The sequence below is a fragment of the Salvia miltiorrhiza genome, chromosome 5 (genome assembly GCF_028751815.1).
Source record: "Salvia miltiorrhiza cultivar Shanhuang (shh) chromosome 5, IMPLAD_Smil_shh, whole genome shotgun sequence".
NCBI classification, from domain to species: domain Eukaryota; kingdom Viridiplantae; phylum Streptophyta; class Magnoliopsida; order Lamiales; family Lamiaceae; genus Salvia; species Salvia miltiorrhiza.
Window position 1 is genome coordinate 22,484,908 of NC_080391.1, and position 19,334 is coordinate 22,504,241.

Sequence of the window (19,334 nt, forward strand, 5' to 3'; positions counted from 1 at the left end):
AAACCAAACCGTGTGCTTGCCGGGTGCACACAACCGTATTACTGAAGAAAACCCTTCTTCAGTGTCCACACTTCACTCGTGTCGAATTTCTCTTGCTTAGCACAACCCGCGCTAAGACTTTCAGAGTCAGAGTACCTTCCTGAACTCCGAATCACTCAAACACTCAAATCTTTCTGTCTGAAAGGAGGTTTGAACGGGTGCCAACTATACTGCAAATAACAAGTTCTTTGGAGCAAGTTTGACCTTGGCTTCTGGGTAAACAGAGGTTTGCCTAAGGTCTAAGAGAATGTGTGTAATCAGCAGTGACTGATTTTGGCTTTGGAATTCTCTTCTTCGATTCAAGCTTTGGGGAGGTTAAGCTTTAGGCTGATTAGCGATTTTGGCAGAGCTTCAGCTTATGTCGTTGAATCGGTGAAGATTGAAGTGATCCTCGAGCGCTATTTGTAGGAGAACTCTTGAATAGATCCGTTGGCGTAGAACGTCCTCAAGATTTCTTCCGTTGGAGAGCAATTCGAATTTGGGATGAGGCTTCAATCTTCGAGGTTCCTTGTCTGGTGGAAACGGCTCTCTTGAGGGACAGGAGATGTAACGTCTCTGATAAAGTAGCCACCAAATAGGAATGACCTCTGCAGAGATAAGATCCTGAGATCTCTGCATTTAATGCGGCTGTACTTTTGTGAGTACGTGGCTTCCTTTGAACGTTGGAAGATCAGTCCGAGGAAGAATGTTTAACTGATACTTGACTTTAGTATCAGTCCGCGGCACGCATTAAGTAATCAATTCCGAACTGATTCTTCAACTGATACTTCAGTTGGTATCTTCAGTCTTCAGTCTCCAGTCCTTCGTCCTTCAGTCTTCAGTCTTCAGTCTTCAGTCTTCAGAACCGCAAGCTAAACTAGAAACGAACTCTAACACTTGAGTTCAAAACAGTTCTAGTCTATTACAATTAAGACCTATGAATTTTGGTATCATCAAAACAAGGATTAGGATATTCCACAAGGTTCCCAACACTCAATATTTCACATCAACCGGTGAGGATATCCACTCATCGAAGGTCTCGAATGAGGTGTATACGACGATATCCTCGGAGCTGAGCATAACAACGAGGCCTATAGGTCAAAAAGCCGCAAAGGGAGACAATGAGAAGGCAAGAAGGTGGAGTCCTCTAGGGCTGATGATCAAAAGGTGAAATACTACGATGTAACGGACCGAGTTGCAAAAGGCATCAAACTCTTCAACAACACTGAATGCGAAGCTCTTGACTTCCAAATTCTCCATGCGGACAAATCAAAGATGGATACAGATGAATTGGCCGTCCACATGAAACTCTTCAAGGAAGTGAAGAATCTTCGAGGATGGAATTAAATTTTTTATATTAATTTTATTTGAATTATATTTGTAATAATTTTTTATTTATTGTATTTTATTTTAATTATCGTAATGAGGAAATTTTAATTTTAATAAACTGTTCGATTTTAAAATTGAAGAAGTTGATTTGAATGAAATGAAAATAAAATTTTTAGAGCTCCTTATTATGGAGTGATGGCTCTTAAGTGGGGACCACCTTTAGGGGCTCTATTGTTGTGGATGCTCTAACATACCTACCAAACGAACCCTTAATATATACGTGATATGCATCCTATTTATTTATATAATAATGAGTTATTGTTATTTTCATTTATCTAGTTGAGTAGTTGATATTTATTTATGAGGTGGTTTTGGGTAGAGATGTCAAAATCGACCCGGCCCGATGGGCCGGCCCGGCTCGCCCGTGTTAGGAGGCGGGCTGGGCTTGAAAAAATATAGCCCAAAAAAAATCGGGCCTAAAAGCCCGGGGTTTTTGGCCCGTCAGGCTTATCGAGTTTCGGGCTTTTAAGCCCGGGGTTTTCGGGCTTTTTTGGCCCGCCCATTTAATTATATATATATATTAATTATATTTATATACATTAAGGAAACTTTAAAAGACTAAATTAACTCGAGCTGGATTACAAAAACAAAATTTAATTAATGAATTATCTTGTCGATTAATAATGCACTAATTAAATACATCATTTGTTATGAATTTTTAATTGCTCCATTTGTGTAGAGCAGCAATGCAGCATATGGTGTATTCTAACTCAAATTTGAGATGTTTGTGCCGAAATTAAGATATAAGAGCCCAAGTTTATTAATTTAAATTTGAGTTAATTTTTTAATTTAAACTATTATTTATTATTTTTATAAAAAAATAATATTAAAAAAATTATGGGCCGGTTTAGCCCAACCGCCCGATGGCCCGAGAGGGGCTGGGCTGGGCCTAGAATTTTGTAGCCCGATCTAATTTCGGGCCGACCCGAAAAATCGAAAGCCCAATGGGTTCGGGCCGGGCTGGCCCGACCCATACCATTTGACATCTCTAGTTTTGGGTACACCTGGGTGTACCGTACAACTGGGTTATACATTCATTTAAACCTTGACCCGTACTCTGATTTGAACCCATATTCTGATCCAATCCATATAAATAATACTCCCTCCGTCCGCCAAGATTATGGCAAATTGCCTGGGCACAAGATTTAATAAAATTGGTGATGATTTTGATGTAGTGGAGAAAGGGTCCCACCACTTTATGAGATGTGTGGTTGAGATAGAATTTGAGGTGAGTTTTTTGTAAATAAAGGGTGTTAGTAAGGATAAAATATTAAAGAGGATGGTGGGACCATTGCCTTAAAAGGAAAGTGACATAATCTTGGCGGACGCCCGATATAGTAATTGTGACATAATCTTGGCGGACGGAGGGAGTACTATTTTGGGTACGGATCAACCGGTTGTACGGTACACCCAGGTGTACCCAAGATTTTGTGTTTATTTTTTAAGATCTCTAATATCAAATAGAAAATAGATTTTAGATAAGGTAATATATAGTTAATATATTTTTATAGCATTTTAATGTTTAATACATTAATATATTCTTCTAAACATATCTAATTTATAATATATATATATATATATATATATATATATATATATATATATATATATATAGAGGAATGTTATGCTACATACCTTATGTGAGCACCTTACGTGAGCACCACTCACGTTTAGCCATCGTTAGCATTATCTTTTTTTGTTTTAGATATTTATTTTTATTTTAATACTTCATAAATCGTTATTAGGATCATTAATTTTATAAATAACATAAAAATCAAAGTCTAATTTGTTCTTTTTATTAATCATTTGAAGTTAAAGGGAATATGAACAAATCGAACTTTGATTTTTTGTTATTTATAAAATTAATGACCCTAATAACAATTTATAAAGTATTAGAATAAAAATAAATATCTAAAATAAAAAAGATAATGCTAACAAGGGCTAAACGTGAGTGGTGCTCACGTAAGGTGCTCACATAAGGTATGTAGCATAATATTCCTCTATATATATATATATATAGGGAGAGGTTCAAGAAAGAACCATAAATAAAAGAAGACCGGAGAACCATTTTCAACCATTCGATCATCAAGATCTACGGTGGATGCATCATCTTGTTGGATGAATGCAGATCCTGGGTTCGAATCCTGAAGAGAGCATTTTTTTTTATTTTTTTTAGTGCATTAATTTTAACAGCGAATGCATTAATTTTTACAGTGGATGCATTAAATTTGATGGTTCTCCCGTTCTCACAAATAATGGTTCTCTTTAGAACCACACCCTATATATATATATATATATATGGAGAGGTTCAATTGAGAAGCACAAATGTGTTGAGAAGTGAGAAGCAATCTAAATAGGTGTGAACAAGTTAGTGCATTTTGATGAACCTGTCAATTAATTTTTATTAACGCGCGTTTGGTCTGGGGTTCAAAACCTGGCGGTGCGTGTTTTTTAACAAATTAAATAAATTTATATGTTCATCAGTTATATTGGTATGTTCAAAGAATTTATTGATATGTTCATTAATCACATTTCCAACTTCTCAATAATAGGTGATCATTTATAGTGTACAATATATTTTTTATATTAGTATTGATTAATATAAAATTGTGCCGTGCCTATTGATGCAACGTGGTTCATCTTTCAACATATAGACTTTAGTATATATGTACAAGATATTGTTTATATTAGTAATAGATTTTACCCGTTTTATTGATATAAAAGTGTGCCCATTATGGCATTATATATCGTGGTCCATCTATACTTTTATTTTTTATTTTGTAGTAGATATATTTAAAAATATATATCTTTGTGACTTTTCCCAAGAAAAGGAAAAGGTCGTTATAACTAAACTCGTGCATGAATCTATAAATTGGTGAATGATCTCATTGCATATCATAGCATCACAAATCATAATATTAAAGAGAGCTAATTAAATTTAGCATTATTTGAAACGATATAATGGCTGCAGCAAACATGGTGACTGCTATTTCAAGCAACGTGAGGCATATCCGCCCTCCCATCGTCACTTACAAGCCAAACATGTGGGGTCACATTTTCTCAACATTTTCTTACGATCATCAGGTATTAATTTTCTGCTAATTAAGAAAAAGAGTAATAGTCTGTGCAAATTATATAGAGTAAATATATAAAACTATCCACATTCATATTGTAAAGATAAAAATTGTCCACTAAGATAAAAATAATAAAAACTGTCAACTTTTTGATTGAAAAGACGGAAATAACCCTCACTTTAAAATAATAAAAAATATCCACTCACTTCTATCCCTCTCTTCTCTCTCTCTCTCTTCACATTTACGTCACTCTCTCTCTATCTCACTACCGCCACCACCTCTCCCTCGTAGCATCCTCCGCCGCCGCCGCCTCCACCATCTCTCTCGGCGTCGGAAATCCGCGCCACCAGAAGCTCCTCCGCTCAGCGAGTCGAGATCTGCTCCATCTCTCTCTCGGCGTCGGAAATCAGCCGCCTCGTCGCCTCCGCCATCTCCTGCTTCACCCCCGCCGCCACTCAATCTCCGCAGCGCCGCACAGCCACCACCACCGCGGCGCCTCTTTCTATCTCTCTCTCTCGATTCTGACTTGGAGAGCTTCGCCAACAACAACGAGATCTCGTCGACAATGATCGACAGATCTGGACATTTTGGAGCTCGACAATGGTGGCTGGGCAGATCTGGCGCGGCCGTGAGCTGCCCACTGAACGGCAGATCTGGCGCAGGCGATAGAGGATGGGGTCGGACGGCAGATCTACCGAGTCCAAGAGCTCCGCTCTCGAATCGCTCCTCGGGCTTTTTCAGGAAGACGGTAAGAACTTGCTGATTGCGGTGCCTCAGGGGATAGTTCCGGTGCTCGTGCACCTTCTCGACAGCACCAGTTCCTCCGAATTGAAGGAGAAATCCGTGAGCGCGATCGCCAAAATCTCGACCGAGGATTCGAGCAAGCACGTTTTGCTGGCCGAGGGTTTGGTATTGTTGAACAATTTGATGCGGGTGCTCGAATCCGGTAGCGTATTCGCCAAGGAGAAGTCGTGCATCGCGCTGAGGGTTTTGAGCAATTCCAAGGAAAACGCGAGGGCGATTGGATCGAGAGGAGGAATTTCGTCACTGTTGGATATCTGTCGAGAAGGCACCCCCAATTCGCAGGCGCTGGCAGCTGGGGTTTTGCGGAATTTAGCCGTTTTCGAAGATGTGAGGGAGAATTTCATCGAGGAAAACACAGTCTTGATATTACTGGCATTGTGCAATTCAGGTACAGCATTAGCGCAGGAGAATGCGATTGGGTGCTTGTGCAATTTGGTGGCCGAAGACAATGATTTGAAACTGTTGGTCGCAAGGGAAGGTGGAATTCAAACGCTCAAAGATAACTGGAGCAGAATTCCAGATATATTCGACATCTTGCTCCAGATCTGGAGAGTCGGCGGCTGTTGTCTTCCACCTTCCTCCTCCGCGAGGCCCGCGTGGACGCCGCCGACCTCCGCCTCCTCGCCTGCAGCGTGGAGCGGCAGCTCCGCCCCGCTCTCTACTTCCTCCAGGGCATAATCGGCATCGAGGACGTCAACAAATCCACTTCCTCTTCCTTAAATCGATCGTCTGCTGCAGATCCTCCTTTGATGCCGAGTTTGCAGCCCCGATGAATTCGACGATATTCCACTCGATGAATCCATGGCAGCAGCAGAGATTCAATTTTTTTTTCTTGTGTTGGTGATTGGAAATTTATATTACATGTGCTTGGTTGAAATGAGAATTTTTAGTTATTGTAAGAAATAAAATGAATAATATTTATTTTAGTGATGATTTGTGGATTTTATTAAAGAGATTTGATCGATTGAAAGAGAAACACATTTTGGATAATTGATTAATGTTCTTGAATTTACAACTAAATTTATGAATTCACAACATAATATTCTTGAATTCACGCTCAGATCTATGAATTCACAACTTAATGTTCTTGAATTTACAACCAACTCGATGAATTCACAATTTAATATTCTTGAATTCACAACGAGATCTATGAATTCACAACCAAAATAAATTCTAGTTGTGAATTCGACTAATGGTGAATTCACAACCAACATAAATCTGGTTGTGAATTAAATTTTGGTTGTGAATTCGTTTGTTGTGAATTCACAACCAAAAAATTCGAGATCTATGAATTCACAACCAAAATAAATTTTAGTTGTGAATTAAATTCAGGTTGTGAATTCGACTAATGGTGAATTCACAACCAACATAAATCTGGTTGTGAATTAAATTTTGGTTGTGAATTCGTTTGTTGTGAATTCACAACCAAAAAATTCTAGTTGTGAATTAAATTTTGGTTGTGAATTCGACTGGTTGTGAATTAAATTTTGGCTGTGAATTCGACTAGTTGTGAATTCACAAACAAAAAATTCTGGTTGTGAATTCGACTGGTTGTGAATTCTCAATTCACAACCAGTGTGAATTCATAACCAAAAAATTTTGGTTGTGAATTCACACTGGTTGTGAATTGCGGGATTTTTTAAAGGGGTGATGTAAAGTGGACATTTTTTTAATTTTTAATGTGAAGGGTATTTTGGTAACAGTGGACATTTTTTAAGTTTTTTATTTTAGTGGACATTTTTTATCTTTGCAATATGAAAGTGGTCATTTTAAAAATCCACTCAATTATATATCCTACAAATATTTTTATAGCATTTTAATGTTTAATAAATTAATATATTATTCTAAACATATCTAATTTATATAATTACTTTTCAAATTAAATATATATAATATATAGATATATAGATATACAGAACCGATCACCAACCCACCGTGGGCATACATAATGTGCCCACCATTGATGTGGCAATCTTAATTAGAGTAAGATAATTTTAATTAGAGTAAGATATGTTAATTCTCTTTCCAAATTAAAATTGCCACATCAGTGGTTGGCACATTATGCTTGCCCATGGTGGGTAGGTGATCGGTTCCGTATAGACATCAGAACCGATCACCTACCCACCGTGGGCATACATAATGTGTCCACCATTGATGTGACAATCTTAATTAGAGTAAGATAATTTTAATTAGAGTAAGATATGTTAATTCTCTTTCCAAATTAAAATTGTCACATCATTGGTTGGCACATTATGCTTGCCCATGGTGGGTAGGTGATCGGTTCCATATAGACATCAGAACCGATCACCTACCCACCGTGGGCATACATAATGTGCCCACCATTGATGTGACAATCTTAATTAGAGTAAGATAATTTTAATTAGAGTAAGATATGTTAATGTGTGATCATTTATATTTGTACAAGATATTTTTTATAGTATAGATTGATATAAAATTGTGCCGCGCCTATTGATGCAACGTGGTCCCTCTTTCAACATATAGACTTTAATCTTATATTAGTATAGATCCGTTTTATTGATATAAAATTGTGCCCATTTATATATCGTGGATATATTAAAAAATGAGTGAAACCCCTACTCTAGCCAAAACCTTTTAGTTGTAGGAAAATATGTCCATGAAGATAAATATATGGAAAATGTAGCCTTTTTAGTGTTGAATTGACAAAGTTACCCTTAATAATATATATTGATTAATTAGTTTTTTTACTAATTTTCGAAAATTTCACAAAATAGTAAAATCAAAAAAAGTTAAAACAAAAAACAAAACCTAGATTTTGGGTTAAATCATATTTGGGTAAAAAAAAGGTTATCGTCTTCTTCCCCAAGTTACCACCGTCTCCGGCGGCTTTTTTTCCGGCGACCTCTTTCTGGCGGTCTCGTGAGGCGGTCTCCAAGGCCGTGTTGCTTCTGTTCCTCTCGTTTCCGGTAAGTCACATCCTCCTAATCTCTCATAACACGGAATTTGTCGAGAGGTTTTTGAAAAAAATGGTGTTTTGAAATTTTGTTGGGTAAATCTTGATAATAGAGGGATGTGTTAATCCCCTTTGTAATGATGTTCGAACAACGAGATTTGGTTGATTTGGTTTAGTATTAGTGAATATTCTTGTTGTTGTTGGTTCTTGATTTGTGATTTTCGCATTGTGTTCATGGTTACAAGGAAATATACTTGTTTACACACAAAAAACGATAGTTACACACATATCAATAGTTACACACTTTATTCGAGTGTTACACACAATTTGGGAAGATAATGTGTGTAACAGTGCAAAATTTGCACTGTTACACACATTATCTTCCCAAATTGTGTGTAACCGTTCAAAATGCTTCATTACACACATTATCGACCACAAATGTGTGTAATGGTTCAAACTTCACGTTTACACACAATTTCGGCTGATAATGTGTGTAACAGTGCAAAATTTGCACTGTTACACACACTATCTTCCGAAATTGTGTGTAACTATTGATAATGTGTGTAACTATCGTTTTTTGTGTGTAAACAAGTATATTTCCGTGTAACCATGAACACAAGGCCGGTTCGGACGTCGAAGCGGGAGCGGAAAGGAGACGCAGTGGGAGAGGAGAGGAGAGGCGGCAGCCGTTGAGAGACGGCGCCGGTTCGGACGTCCCAGCGGGAGAGGAGAGGAGAGGCGGCAACCGTGGGGTTTTACGGCTGCTGGACAATGACGGAACGGCGGCGGAGCGGGCGGCCGGCGTCGGACGTCGATGTCACGGCGGCGGCGTGAGAACTCAAAGGCGATGGGGAGATGTTAGGGTTTGAGTGTGAATTTTGGGTGTGGTAAATTTGATATGGTAATTTTATGATGTAATTTTATTTGATTTAATTATATTTTTAATTGAACAAAATAGGATTTAATTTTTCAGTTTTTATAAATTATTAAAAATTCAAATAAGGGTAAAAAAGTCTTAAAGGCTACTATTTCCATGTTTTAATTTGAGTGGACATTTTTTCCTTTTATTAAGTTGGAAGGGCTAAGTGAGCCCATTTACTCGTGCGATGAATCTATAAACTCGTGCATGAGTCTTAAAGGCTACTATTTCCATGTTTTTATATATCTTTATGACTTTTCCGAAGAAAAGAAAAAGGTCGTTGTAACTAAACTCGTGCATGAATCTATAAATTGGTGAATGATCTCATTGCATATCATAGCATCACAAATCATAATATTAAAGAGAGCTAATTAAATTTAGCATTTGAAACGATATAATGGCTGCAGCAAACATGGTGACTGCTATTTCAAGCAACGTGAGGACGCATATCCGCCCTCCCATCGTCACTTACAAGCCAAGCATGTGGGGTCACACTTTCTCAACATTTTCTGACCATCATCAGGTATCAATTAATACGTATTTTACATACATGCATACATAATATTCATTGGGAAGAAAAAGAGTAGCCGTTCAAGCATAAATAACACGGTGTAAGAGAAAAGAGTACACATATTATGTGTCACAAACTAAAAGTACTAGGATGATGTAAGACCATCATCAGCCATATATATACATAGGGAATGGTTTCAATGAGAATGACCAAATGTGCTGAGAAATGAGAACGAATTTGGAACGTAAGATTTTCAAATACTATGACTGATATTTACTTGGAGGGGGTGAAACTTTACATGGGTTCGAATCTTGGAGGGAGCGAAAATTTTATTAATTAACTGAATATCGTGATTCAACACTTTCTACTTCCTTATGATCAACACTATATACGGACACATTCATTATTCTCATGCATTTCTCACATAAAATAGCATTTTCACTGTAACCTAACCCTAAGTATATATATATATATATATATATATATATATATATATATATATATATAGGGGTGGGCTACCGTGAAAGCACATCTTAAAATAAGAAATAAGAGCAATTTTAATGTATGAATTTTATGTAGAACACGTATGAATTCGCTGTATAAAGGTATGAATTGTGAAAAATAAATTTTTGTTGCCTTTGGGATTCGAACTCAGGACCATAAATTCATCCAACAAGATTACGAATCAACCGTAGATCTTGATGATCTAAGGGCTGAAAATTATTCTTATTTTATATTTTAAGAAATGCTCTTATTTTAGCCCTTCCCTATATATATATATATATATATATATATACATATATATATATATATACATATATATATATATATATATATATGTAGGGAGAGGTTCAAGAAAGAACCATAAATAAAAGAAGACCGGAGAACCATTTTCAGCCATTCGATCATCAAGATCTACGGTGGATGCATCATCTTGTTGGATGAATGCAGATCCTGGGTTCGAATCCTGAAGGGAGCATTTTTTTTTATTTTTTTAGTGCATTAATTTTAACAGCGAATGCATTAATTTTTATAGTGGATGCATTAGATTTGATGGTTCTCCCGTTCTCACAAATAATGTAGTTCTCTCTAGAACCACACCCTATATATATATATATATATATATATATATGTGTGTGTGTGTGTGTGTGTGTGTGTGTGTGTGTGAATCCATGGAAATTCTTTCAATTCATGATTCAATTTGATTATATGTTACACTGGTGAAATATTTTTAGATTTTTTCAAGAATAAGTTGAACAAATCAAAACTTTTAGAATTAGTAAACAATATATAATTAAGTTTGTCCGCATATATAGGTGCAGGAGAAGTATAGCAAGGAAATGGAAGCATTGAAGAAAGAAATAAGAAGCATGCTAATGGCTGCCAAGTCTACCAAACTTATGGTTTTGATCGACCAAATTGAGCGTTTGGGACTCTCATATCATTTTGAGATAGAAATCGAAGAGAAACTCAAACAAGTTTATGATGCCGCAGACGATTGCGACTTGTTCACTACTGCGCTTCGATTTCGTTTGCTCAGACAACATCAATATCATGTTTCTTGCAGTATGTCACTTATTGGTCCTATATAATTCTTTCACTACGTAGATATCATTTTTAAGTGAGTCTCATTCTCAAGCATGCGTGTTATCCAATAAATTGACTAAGTTTTCAAATCGAAAATTTGCAACAATTTACGTGATGTGGTAAATTTGAATAAACTAAAACCTCACATGATATGCTAATGACACAGCTGTTTTCGACAAATTTGTTGAGAAAGACTGCAAATGGATAGGAGACCGCCTTCGCAGCGACGTCGAAGGCATCTTAAGTTTGTACGAGGCAGCTCATGTCCGAATTCGCGACGAAAAAATATTAGACGAAGCTTTGGAATTCACAGTTGTTGAACTGAATCATATGTTACCAACATTAGAGTCTCCCACTAAAGAGAAAGTGCAGCAGGCTTTGAAGCACTCCATTCATAGGAGTCTTCCACTATTGAATATCCGCTTTTACATTTCTGTCTACGAAAGAGATGGAACGACGAATGGATTGCTTCTCAAACTAGCCAAATTGAATTTCAATTTCTTGCAGAATATCTACAGGAAAGAACTTGCTGAAATTATGAGGTATAAAATCAAAGTATTTAATTTCTTGAGGAATATTAATGTTAATCAATATTATATTAATGATTTTATTTTAACATTGGTCATGCTTTCGCGAAGGTGGTGGGATAAATTTGACCTAAAGAACAAATTGCCATATGCAAGAGACAGAATGGTGGAGTGTTATCTGTGGGGCAATGCGTTTCGCTACGAACCTCAATACTCATACCTTCGAGTAGTTGTTGCCAAAAACATGCAACTTGCTACAATTATGGATGACACCTATGATAATTATGGAACACTTGAAGAAGATGACCTTTTTACTGATATGTTGGAGAGGTACACACTAATATTAATCTTTTTTTGGATACGTGTTTCTTAATTGATCCACGTACTATTTATATTTGTTATTTATATATATGTGAAAATTAAGATTATTGTAAAAGTAACTAATATATAATACTTACACTTTGTCAGGTGGAATTTGGATGAGATTGATGTACTCCCAGAATTTATGAAAGTTGTTTATAGATTCATTATGAGTGTATACGAAGATTATGTAGGTGAAGCTGAAAGGCAAGGAAAATCCTTCGCAGTCCCTTACTATAGAGAAACAGTAAGCCCTATTTCTAATTAGGATTAATTGCCGCTAAATTCAAAAGCTTTTAAAAAATTCGCGATATTCTCACCAACTTCAAAATCGGCATATAAATACATGAATTGAAAATTTGTTCTTAATGTTCCCAAACTCAGAAAAAACCCCCAAATTGAAGGTGACGTGGACTACCGTAAATACAGCGTGGCATAGTCGGCGGTGCAAGAAAACGGCGTCGTTTTTTTTAAAACAATACGACGTCGTTTTTATTTCCAACCACAATTAAAAAAAAAGAAAAAAGAAAAAGCAAAATTGGGGCTCTGATTTCCAGGTCGCCGGCGAGAGCTTCAAGCTCGGATGGCGAAGCCCCTCCCTGCCCTGAATCGCGGCCTCCCTCCCTGAATCTAGGCCCCAAATCGCAGCCTCCCTCGTCTCTGGTCTCCCTCTCCTTTCTACTCTCTCCCCTCTCCCCTCTCTCGATCTAAGGTTCCCAGCTAGACCAGAACACCCCCGGCGCCGTTGCTCACGATTCGAGCAACAACAATGGAAAATCAAGGATTCGAGCAACAAGAAGAAGGGGGGAGCGACTCGCCCCTCCCCTCTACGCGGCGTGGCCTCCCTCCTCGCGGCCTCCTCGCCGCCGTTGCTCCTCATAAAACCGGGCCGCTCACCGCCGCTCGTGCCCTAGGCCCCAAATTGCAGTTTTCGAAATCGCACCCTAGCCACCATCATCTCCACCCCTGTCTTTTCCGACCCAGTGAAGAAGGCCCAAGATTCCGGCTTCAAAATCAAGCTCATCACAATCGAATTCCCACAGAGATTCCGGCCTCTTCGACCACCTCCAAGCGTCACCTCACCCTCCTGGTCTCCTCCTTCTCCCGCCGCCACCGCTGACCATGCCTGCCTCCCTCCACTCTCTCTCTAAAACTCCCGACGACAGCAACCCTCCTCACGGCCTCCTTGCGCAGTGGCGTTTGCTTGGGCAGACGAATGACGGCGGCGCGGTGGTGGCGTGGTTGGGGGGTAGGGGAAGGGATGAGAGAGGGGAGAGGGGGGTAGGTGGTCGGGGGGTTGGGGGGGTAGGTTTGGGGGTGTTTGGGGATGGGGGTAGGATTTTTTTATTTTTTTGTAAATTAATTTATTAATAAAGTATTATATTTTAATAAAATAAGATTATTAAAAAAATGAAAAAAATGACATGTAATACCTAATTGCCATGTATTTGACACATAATCAGTGATTGCCACCTCATCTCGCCGGAGTTAATAATTTTGGGAACATTAAGAACGGATTTTCAATTCATGTATTTATATGCCGATTTTGAAGTTGGTGAGAATATCGCGAATTTTTTAAAAGCTTTTGAATTTAGCGGCAATTAACCCTTCTAATTAATGGGTCAAATCTCCTACTTCAAACATTTACCAATAACTTATTGTTTACAAGTTCGTAGCTGTATATTTTGTACAATATTTAGATCATGTCTTGACAATCTTACCCGAGACTCCCTTTTAATCATTTTATATTTTATGTAATTATAGCTAGCTATCAGTTTAATTATTTTAAATTTCAAGAATCAACACACAACATTGATGTTTTTTTTTAATGGATGGCAATAAGGTGAAACAACTTAGTAGGGCTTATAACAAAGAGCAGAAGTGGATCATGGAACGACAAATGCCACCTTACGAAGAGTATATGACGAATTCAGTGATTACGAGTTGTATGTATGTGATGTTCACAGCTCTTGTCCCTGGCATGAAATCTGTGAATGAAGAAGCAGTTCAATGGCTACTGAGTGAGCCCAAAATCGTAATTTCCATTGCTAAGATGGGTCGAACCCTCGACGACTTAGGCAGCCATGAAGTAAGCGTAACTATATAATACAACTGCTTTTTCTTATATATATAAGTAAGCGTAACTACATAATACAATATACTACTATATACATACACATATAATGTTGGATCGGATGCCAATGCATAGATATTGCTGTTTTGTACTAGTATTTATTAAAAAGAATAACTGTTAGGTCAAAACTAAAAAAACAAATCTTGATTTAAATGAGAATTAATATCCCTAGTTATAAAGTGAAACATCATTACTCAAAATGTTGCTTGAAGAATAAATTTTAATTAGAGTTTATATTTGCATGATGAAGCGCGAGAATAGAGAAGGAAAGCTGCCAACAGTGGTGGATTGCTACATGAAGGATAAAGGTGTATCAAAGCAAGAGACCATTTCTGAGTTTGTGGAAATTGTTGAGAATGAATGGAAGGATATAACTGCGGAGTGGGCTAAGGGAAGCTCTTTCCCTAAGGAATTGGTGGAGCAACTCTTGAACTATGGCCGCATAGCTGAGATCACTTACAATAACAAACAAGACTGCTACACTGACCCAGAAAAGTATTTGGGGCCATTGATTGCAGCTCTTTACACGGATCCTCTTCTCATTTGATTATGCATCGTCTTTCTCGGTTTACTAAATGCCCATCTTCTAAAGATTGAGCCATATCTTTTTATTTAACTATATGTTATGATATGAATAATGCTGGTCGATGTGTGGATCTGATTGGTGCTTTGAGGGGTGGAAATTAGTAACTTTAATTTGCTAGAGATGGATCATGGCATGCTTATTGATGCTTTTGTATTAATTTTTTTTTTCAATGTAGCGTTTACATTGAGTGATAAGATAGATTGATAAAACATCATACTATGTATTTTAAGAATAACATGATCGAACAAGATTAATATTAATCAATCTATAAAAGTAAATGCATGGCAGATTAATTAATTTGAATTATATATATATATATATATATATATATATAGGGTTGCATTATACAGAAACACAATATTAGATGGAGAATGGAGTCGCAATCTGGTTCGTCAGATCAATCTTGATCAAAGGCTGAGATTAGAAGTTAATATAATTAAAATTGGTAAGATTCATAATATCCCTTAATTAATTTACTCTCTTCTCTCTCCTCTCTCCTCTCTCCTCTCACGTCACCCCTCACCTCTCTCCTCTCTCTCTCTCTCGTCCCCTCTCTCCTCTCTCTCTCTCTCTTAAAATCAAAATACATAATTAAGTTCATGACAAGTTCAACACAAGTTCAGAAGTTCAACAAATTCAGAAGTTCAGAAGTTCAAGACAAGTTCAACACAAGTTCAACACAAGTTCAGAAGTTCAACAAATTCAGAAGTTCAGAAGTTCAAGACAAGTTCAACACAAGTTCAACAGAATTATACGTATAAGTTCAATAAAATTATTGAACTTATACGTACAAGTTCAATTGAACCCGCCGTCCGCCGCCATCCCCGCCGTGGCCGAGAGCTCCATCAGCAGCTGCATCTCCACCACCATCGCGTAGCACCGCACCTCGCGGTAGATCACCTCCATCACCGGCAGATAGACGGCGAAGGAGATCCCCGCGCCTAGAATACCTGTTACAACCTTTTGTGTGTGTTCTGTGTGTGTGTGTGTGTGTTCTGTGTGAGAGACGAGAGAGAGAGAGGGAAAAAGGGAAGGGAGAGAGAGAGAAATGAGAGAGGAGAGAGGAGAGAGGGAAAAAGTGACGGAAGAGAGAGAGAAGAGAGAGGAGAGAGGGATGTGAGTAATTTAAGGGATACTAATATTAGCTTTTAATCTCAGCCCTTGATTAAAATCGATCTAACGAACGAGATTATGACTCTAGACTTTGCAAATATTTATGTTCTTGTTGAACTCTTCCCTATATATATATATATATATATATATATATATATATATATATATATATATTTATCGATTCATCCTATCACTCAAAGTAAACGTCCCCTATTTTTTATGAGAATCACATTGTTTTGCATATTAATTTGCATCATTGTTAGTGCAAACAATTACTATATATAATTTATATTGCAGACAATATAAATTACTATGAATCAAGTAGAGATCCTAGCAACAAGAGTAGAAATGGCAACTATCAAGCTACTGCACTCTCAGTTCTTATCTCTCTTTTCAGCTGGAAACATCAACTTCTACACTCTGCTATGAGTAGTATATATATACAAGAAATGAGACTAAATGAATAACTAACTTGAGCTCCAAGTTGATGGGAAGTTGGCCTGCTGCGTCACGCAGAGAATAGGGAAAACCCTAGATTTTCATTCATAAACTTTTCTGTCTTGCATCATACGTAAAACTCATACTTATAGCCTAAAATAAAAGGCCAAGCCCATAAGTCTTGAACTATAAACTTAATACTTAATGAAAAAGCCCATAAGAATTATTGAAAATAAATAATGAAATCACTTCTTTGCTTCCAACTTCAATAAACGACCATGTTTTTCCATGAATGCACAAACAACTTCATCTCCATCATTCCCATCCGGTTCAAAATGATTCAACCTCGAATCGCTTGGAGCTTCATCTCCAGAAGAGTTGTCGCCTGCAAAAGGGATGAGATGCTTGATGTTGAAAACATCCGAAGTACGAAGATGGCTCGGCAAACGAAGGCGATATGCATTTGGGTTAATTTTCTCCAGAATCTCCAACGGACCAATCTTGTGGGATGCAAGCTTGTTATATTCATGGGCAGAGAAGCGTTCCTTGGTTAAGATAACCCATACAAAGTCACCTTCCTCAAACTGAACATCATGGCATTTAGCATCGGCATGTAATTTGTAGGAAGCATTAGCAGACTCCAAATTGTGGGTCTGGGCATGTAAGTGTTGAAGCTCGGCAATGAGATCCATCTCACGAAGATCTTGAGGTACAGCTGAGGGTAAGGGAAGCAAGTCTGTCGGACCATGCGGGGCAACACCGTAAACAACCTGAAAATGAGAAAACGTCGTACTGCGATTAATGGTAGAATTATGAGCGAATTCGGCTTGGCTAAGTTTCAAATTCCAAGACTTGAGGTTGTCTCCCACAAGACAACGAAAGAGGTTGCCCAAAGAACGATTGACGACCTCAGTTTGGCCATTGGTTTGAGGATGATAAGCATTACTAAACAACAATTGAGTGTGTGTCATCCTCCACAAGCTGCGCCAAAAATGACTAAGGAACCGAGTATCCCTATCAGAAACGATGGACATAGGAAGACCATGGAGACGATATACCTCTCGGAAAAAGAGTTGGGCGACATGGACTGCATCAGTGGTGCACTTGCATGAGATAAAGTGGGCCATCTTAGAGAAACGATCGGCAACCACGAACACAGAATCAAAACCGCATTAAGTGCGAAGTAGACCCAATACAAAATCCATGCTCAATGCTACCCAAGGAGTTGACGGAACAGGGAGTGGACGATATAAACCGACATTTGTCGCGGTGCCCTTGGAAATCTGACAAGTACGACAACGAGCAACAAAGCGAGCCACTTCTCGACAGGTTGTCGGCCAAAAATAACGTTGGAGCACAAGAGCGATGGTGCGATCGCGGCGAACATGTCCTGCCGAGTGAAGTTCTTGAATGAGTTTTGCCCGCAAACTACATGCTAGTATACATAGAGCCAAACAATTAACCTTTGAATAAAAATCCATTTTGCAAAAGAAAACGACGATCAACACCAGAAATAGTACCAGCAAGAATACGACCAAAAAATGCGTCAGTGGCATATAAATCACGAAAGTCATCAAAGCCTTGCGCAGAAGTGCGCATGTCGGAGAGGAGGTGCGACGACTGAGAGCATCGGCCACTCAATTTGATGTGCCAATAACATGGCGAACAACAAAAGTGAATTGCTGGAGAAAAGCATACCATTTAGCATGACGATGAGATAAAGAAGACTGAGTAGAGAGATGCTTAAGAGCTTCATGATCGGAAAAAATGGGTTAATTGCATCAAAATACCTGACCTTATTCCAAAATTTAGTTTTTTGACAAACTTTTTAATTGTAGCAAAAATTTAAAAGAGCTTTTAATTGATAGTAATGTCCGTCCGGAGTAATTTTCCGGCCAAACTAAATCTGAGTTGGCAGCCGGAATGCCAATGTGGCATCAGAAATGCCAAATCATCACACACACTCCCCCTTCCACGTCACATCTCTCTCTCTCTCTCTCTCTCTCTCTCTCTCTCTTCTCCCATCCCCTTCCAACCCGGCGCCGCCGCGTCTTCTCCAGCCGGTGAACCTTCCACAGCAACGGCCGCCGTCCCCAAATTCCCAACAACTCGCCGGACTTCCTCCCTGCACCGCCCAGATATCCAAAAATCCGCTGCCCCCAAATTGAAAATTGAAGAATGAAGAAAAACTTCCAATTCTAGAAAAAAATTCAAAAAAATGCTCCTACATCAAGGAAAATCGTGGATTTCAGGGGTGGTCTCAGAGATATTATCATCATCGACCTTTTTTCCGACGAGGATTTCAAGGAAAATCGAGGTGTCACGGGTGGTTCGCGGCGAGTAGGGTTTTTCCCGTCGCCGCCTCTCCCACCGCTCAAATACATCATGGCAGCGGAGGGGTGGCATGGGAGAATGCTACCGCCGCTCGGAGGAGCCGAAATAGGGAGCGGCGCTTGGTTAGGGTTCACAGAGGGACATCGCTTGGTTAAGGTTTGCAGAGGGGCGACCGCGCCCCAAACACCCTTCAACCCCGTCGCGGCAGTCCCAGGAAGTCCGCGACAACCGCCCGCGTTGGAGGAGGGTTCGCCGGCCAGAGAAGACGCGGCGGCGCCGGGGTGGAAGAGGGGGAGGGTTCTGCGCAGGGGAAAGATGACCGATGTTTTCTGAGGAAAAAGAGATAGAGCCGACGGGGAGAGCGGGGAAGGGGGATGTGGGAAGAGAGAGAGAAATAAAGGGTGACGTGGGAGAGGGATGGGGTGTGATTTGACATTTTTAAATTTGAGTTGTCAACATTGCTATCAATTGAAAGCTCGTTTAAATTTTTGTTACAATTAAAAAGTTTGTCAAAAAATCAAATTTTGGAATAAGGTCAGGTATTTTGATGCAATTAATCCAAAAAAAAATGAATTCTTTCGGGAACAAATAATGACGCCAATTCTGAA

General features: G+C 38.6%; 1 protein-coding gene across 5 annotated transcripts; it reads left to right on the forward strand.

The window, feature by feature from the left end:
• The first annotated feature begins 4,309 nt into the window (after window positions 1-4,309).
• Window positions 4,310-14,913, forward strand: LOC130986755 (gamma-cadinene synthase-like). 5 transcript variants are annotated; one of them, XM_057910266.1, is made up of 8 exons: window positions 4,361-4,491; window positions 9,544-9,659; window positions 10,964-11,213; window positions 11,401-11,776; window positions 11,873-12,091; window positions 12,230-12,368; window positions 13,965-14,210; window positions 14,506-14,913. In XM_057910266.1, the coding sequence occupies exons 2-8, from the start codon at window positions 9,549-9,551 to the stop codon at window positions 14,800-14,802; spliced, it is 1,638 nt and encodes a 545-aa protein (XP_057766249.1). In that variant the 5' UTR covers window positions 4,361-4,491; window positions 9,544-9,548; the 3' UTR covers window positions 14,803-14,913. The 5 variants fall into 5 exon arrangements, with proteins under 5 accessions (XP_057766248.1, XP_057766251.1, XP_057766249.1 ...); XM_057910265.1 differs by lacking the exon at window positions 9,544-9,659 and having other exon boundaries at window positions 4,310-4,491; XM_057910264.1 differs by lacking the exon at window positions 4,361-4,491 and having other exon boundaries at window positions 9,436-9,659.
• Window positions 14,914-19,334: the final 4,421 nt, after the last annotated feature.

What these genes read in the sequence shown, in the direction of transcription:
- LOC130986755 (XM_057910264.1), top strand. Translation starts at nt 9,534, where the DNA reads ATGGCTGCAGCAAACATGGTGACTGCTATTTCAAGCAACGTGAGGACG. An exon ending in TCAATATCATGTTTCTTGCA is followed by an intron (nt 11,214 to 11,400) that starts GTATGTCACTTA and finishes CTAATGACACAG; the next exon opens with CTGTTTTCGACAAATTTGTT. An exon ending in ACGACTTAGGCAGCCATGAA is followed by an intron (nt 14,211 to 14,505) that starts GTAAGCGTAACT and finishes TGCATGATGAAG; the next exon opens with CGCGAGAATAGAGAAGGAAA.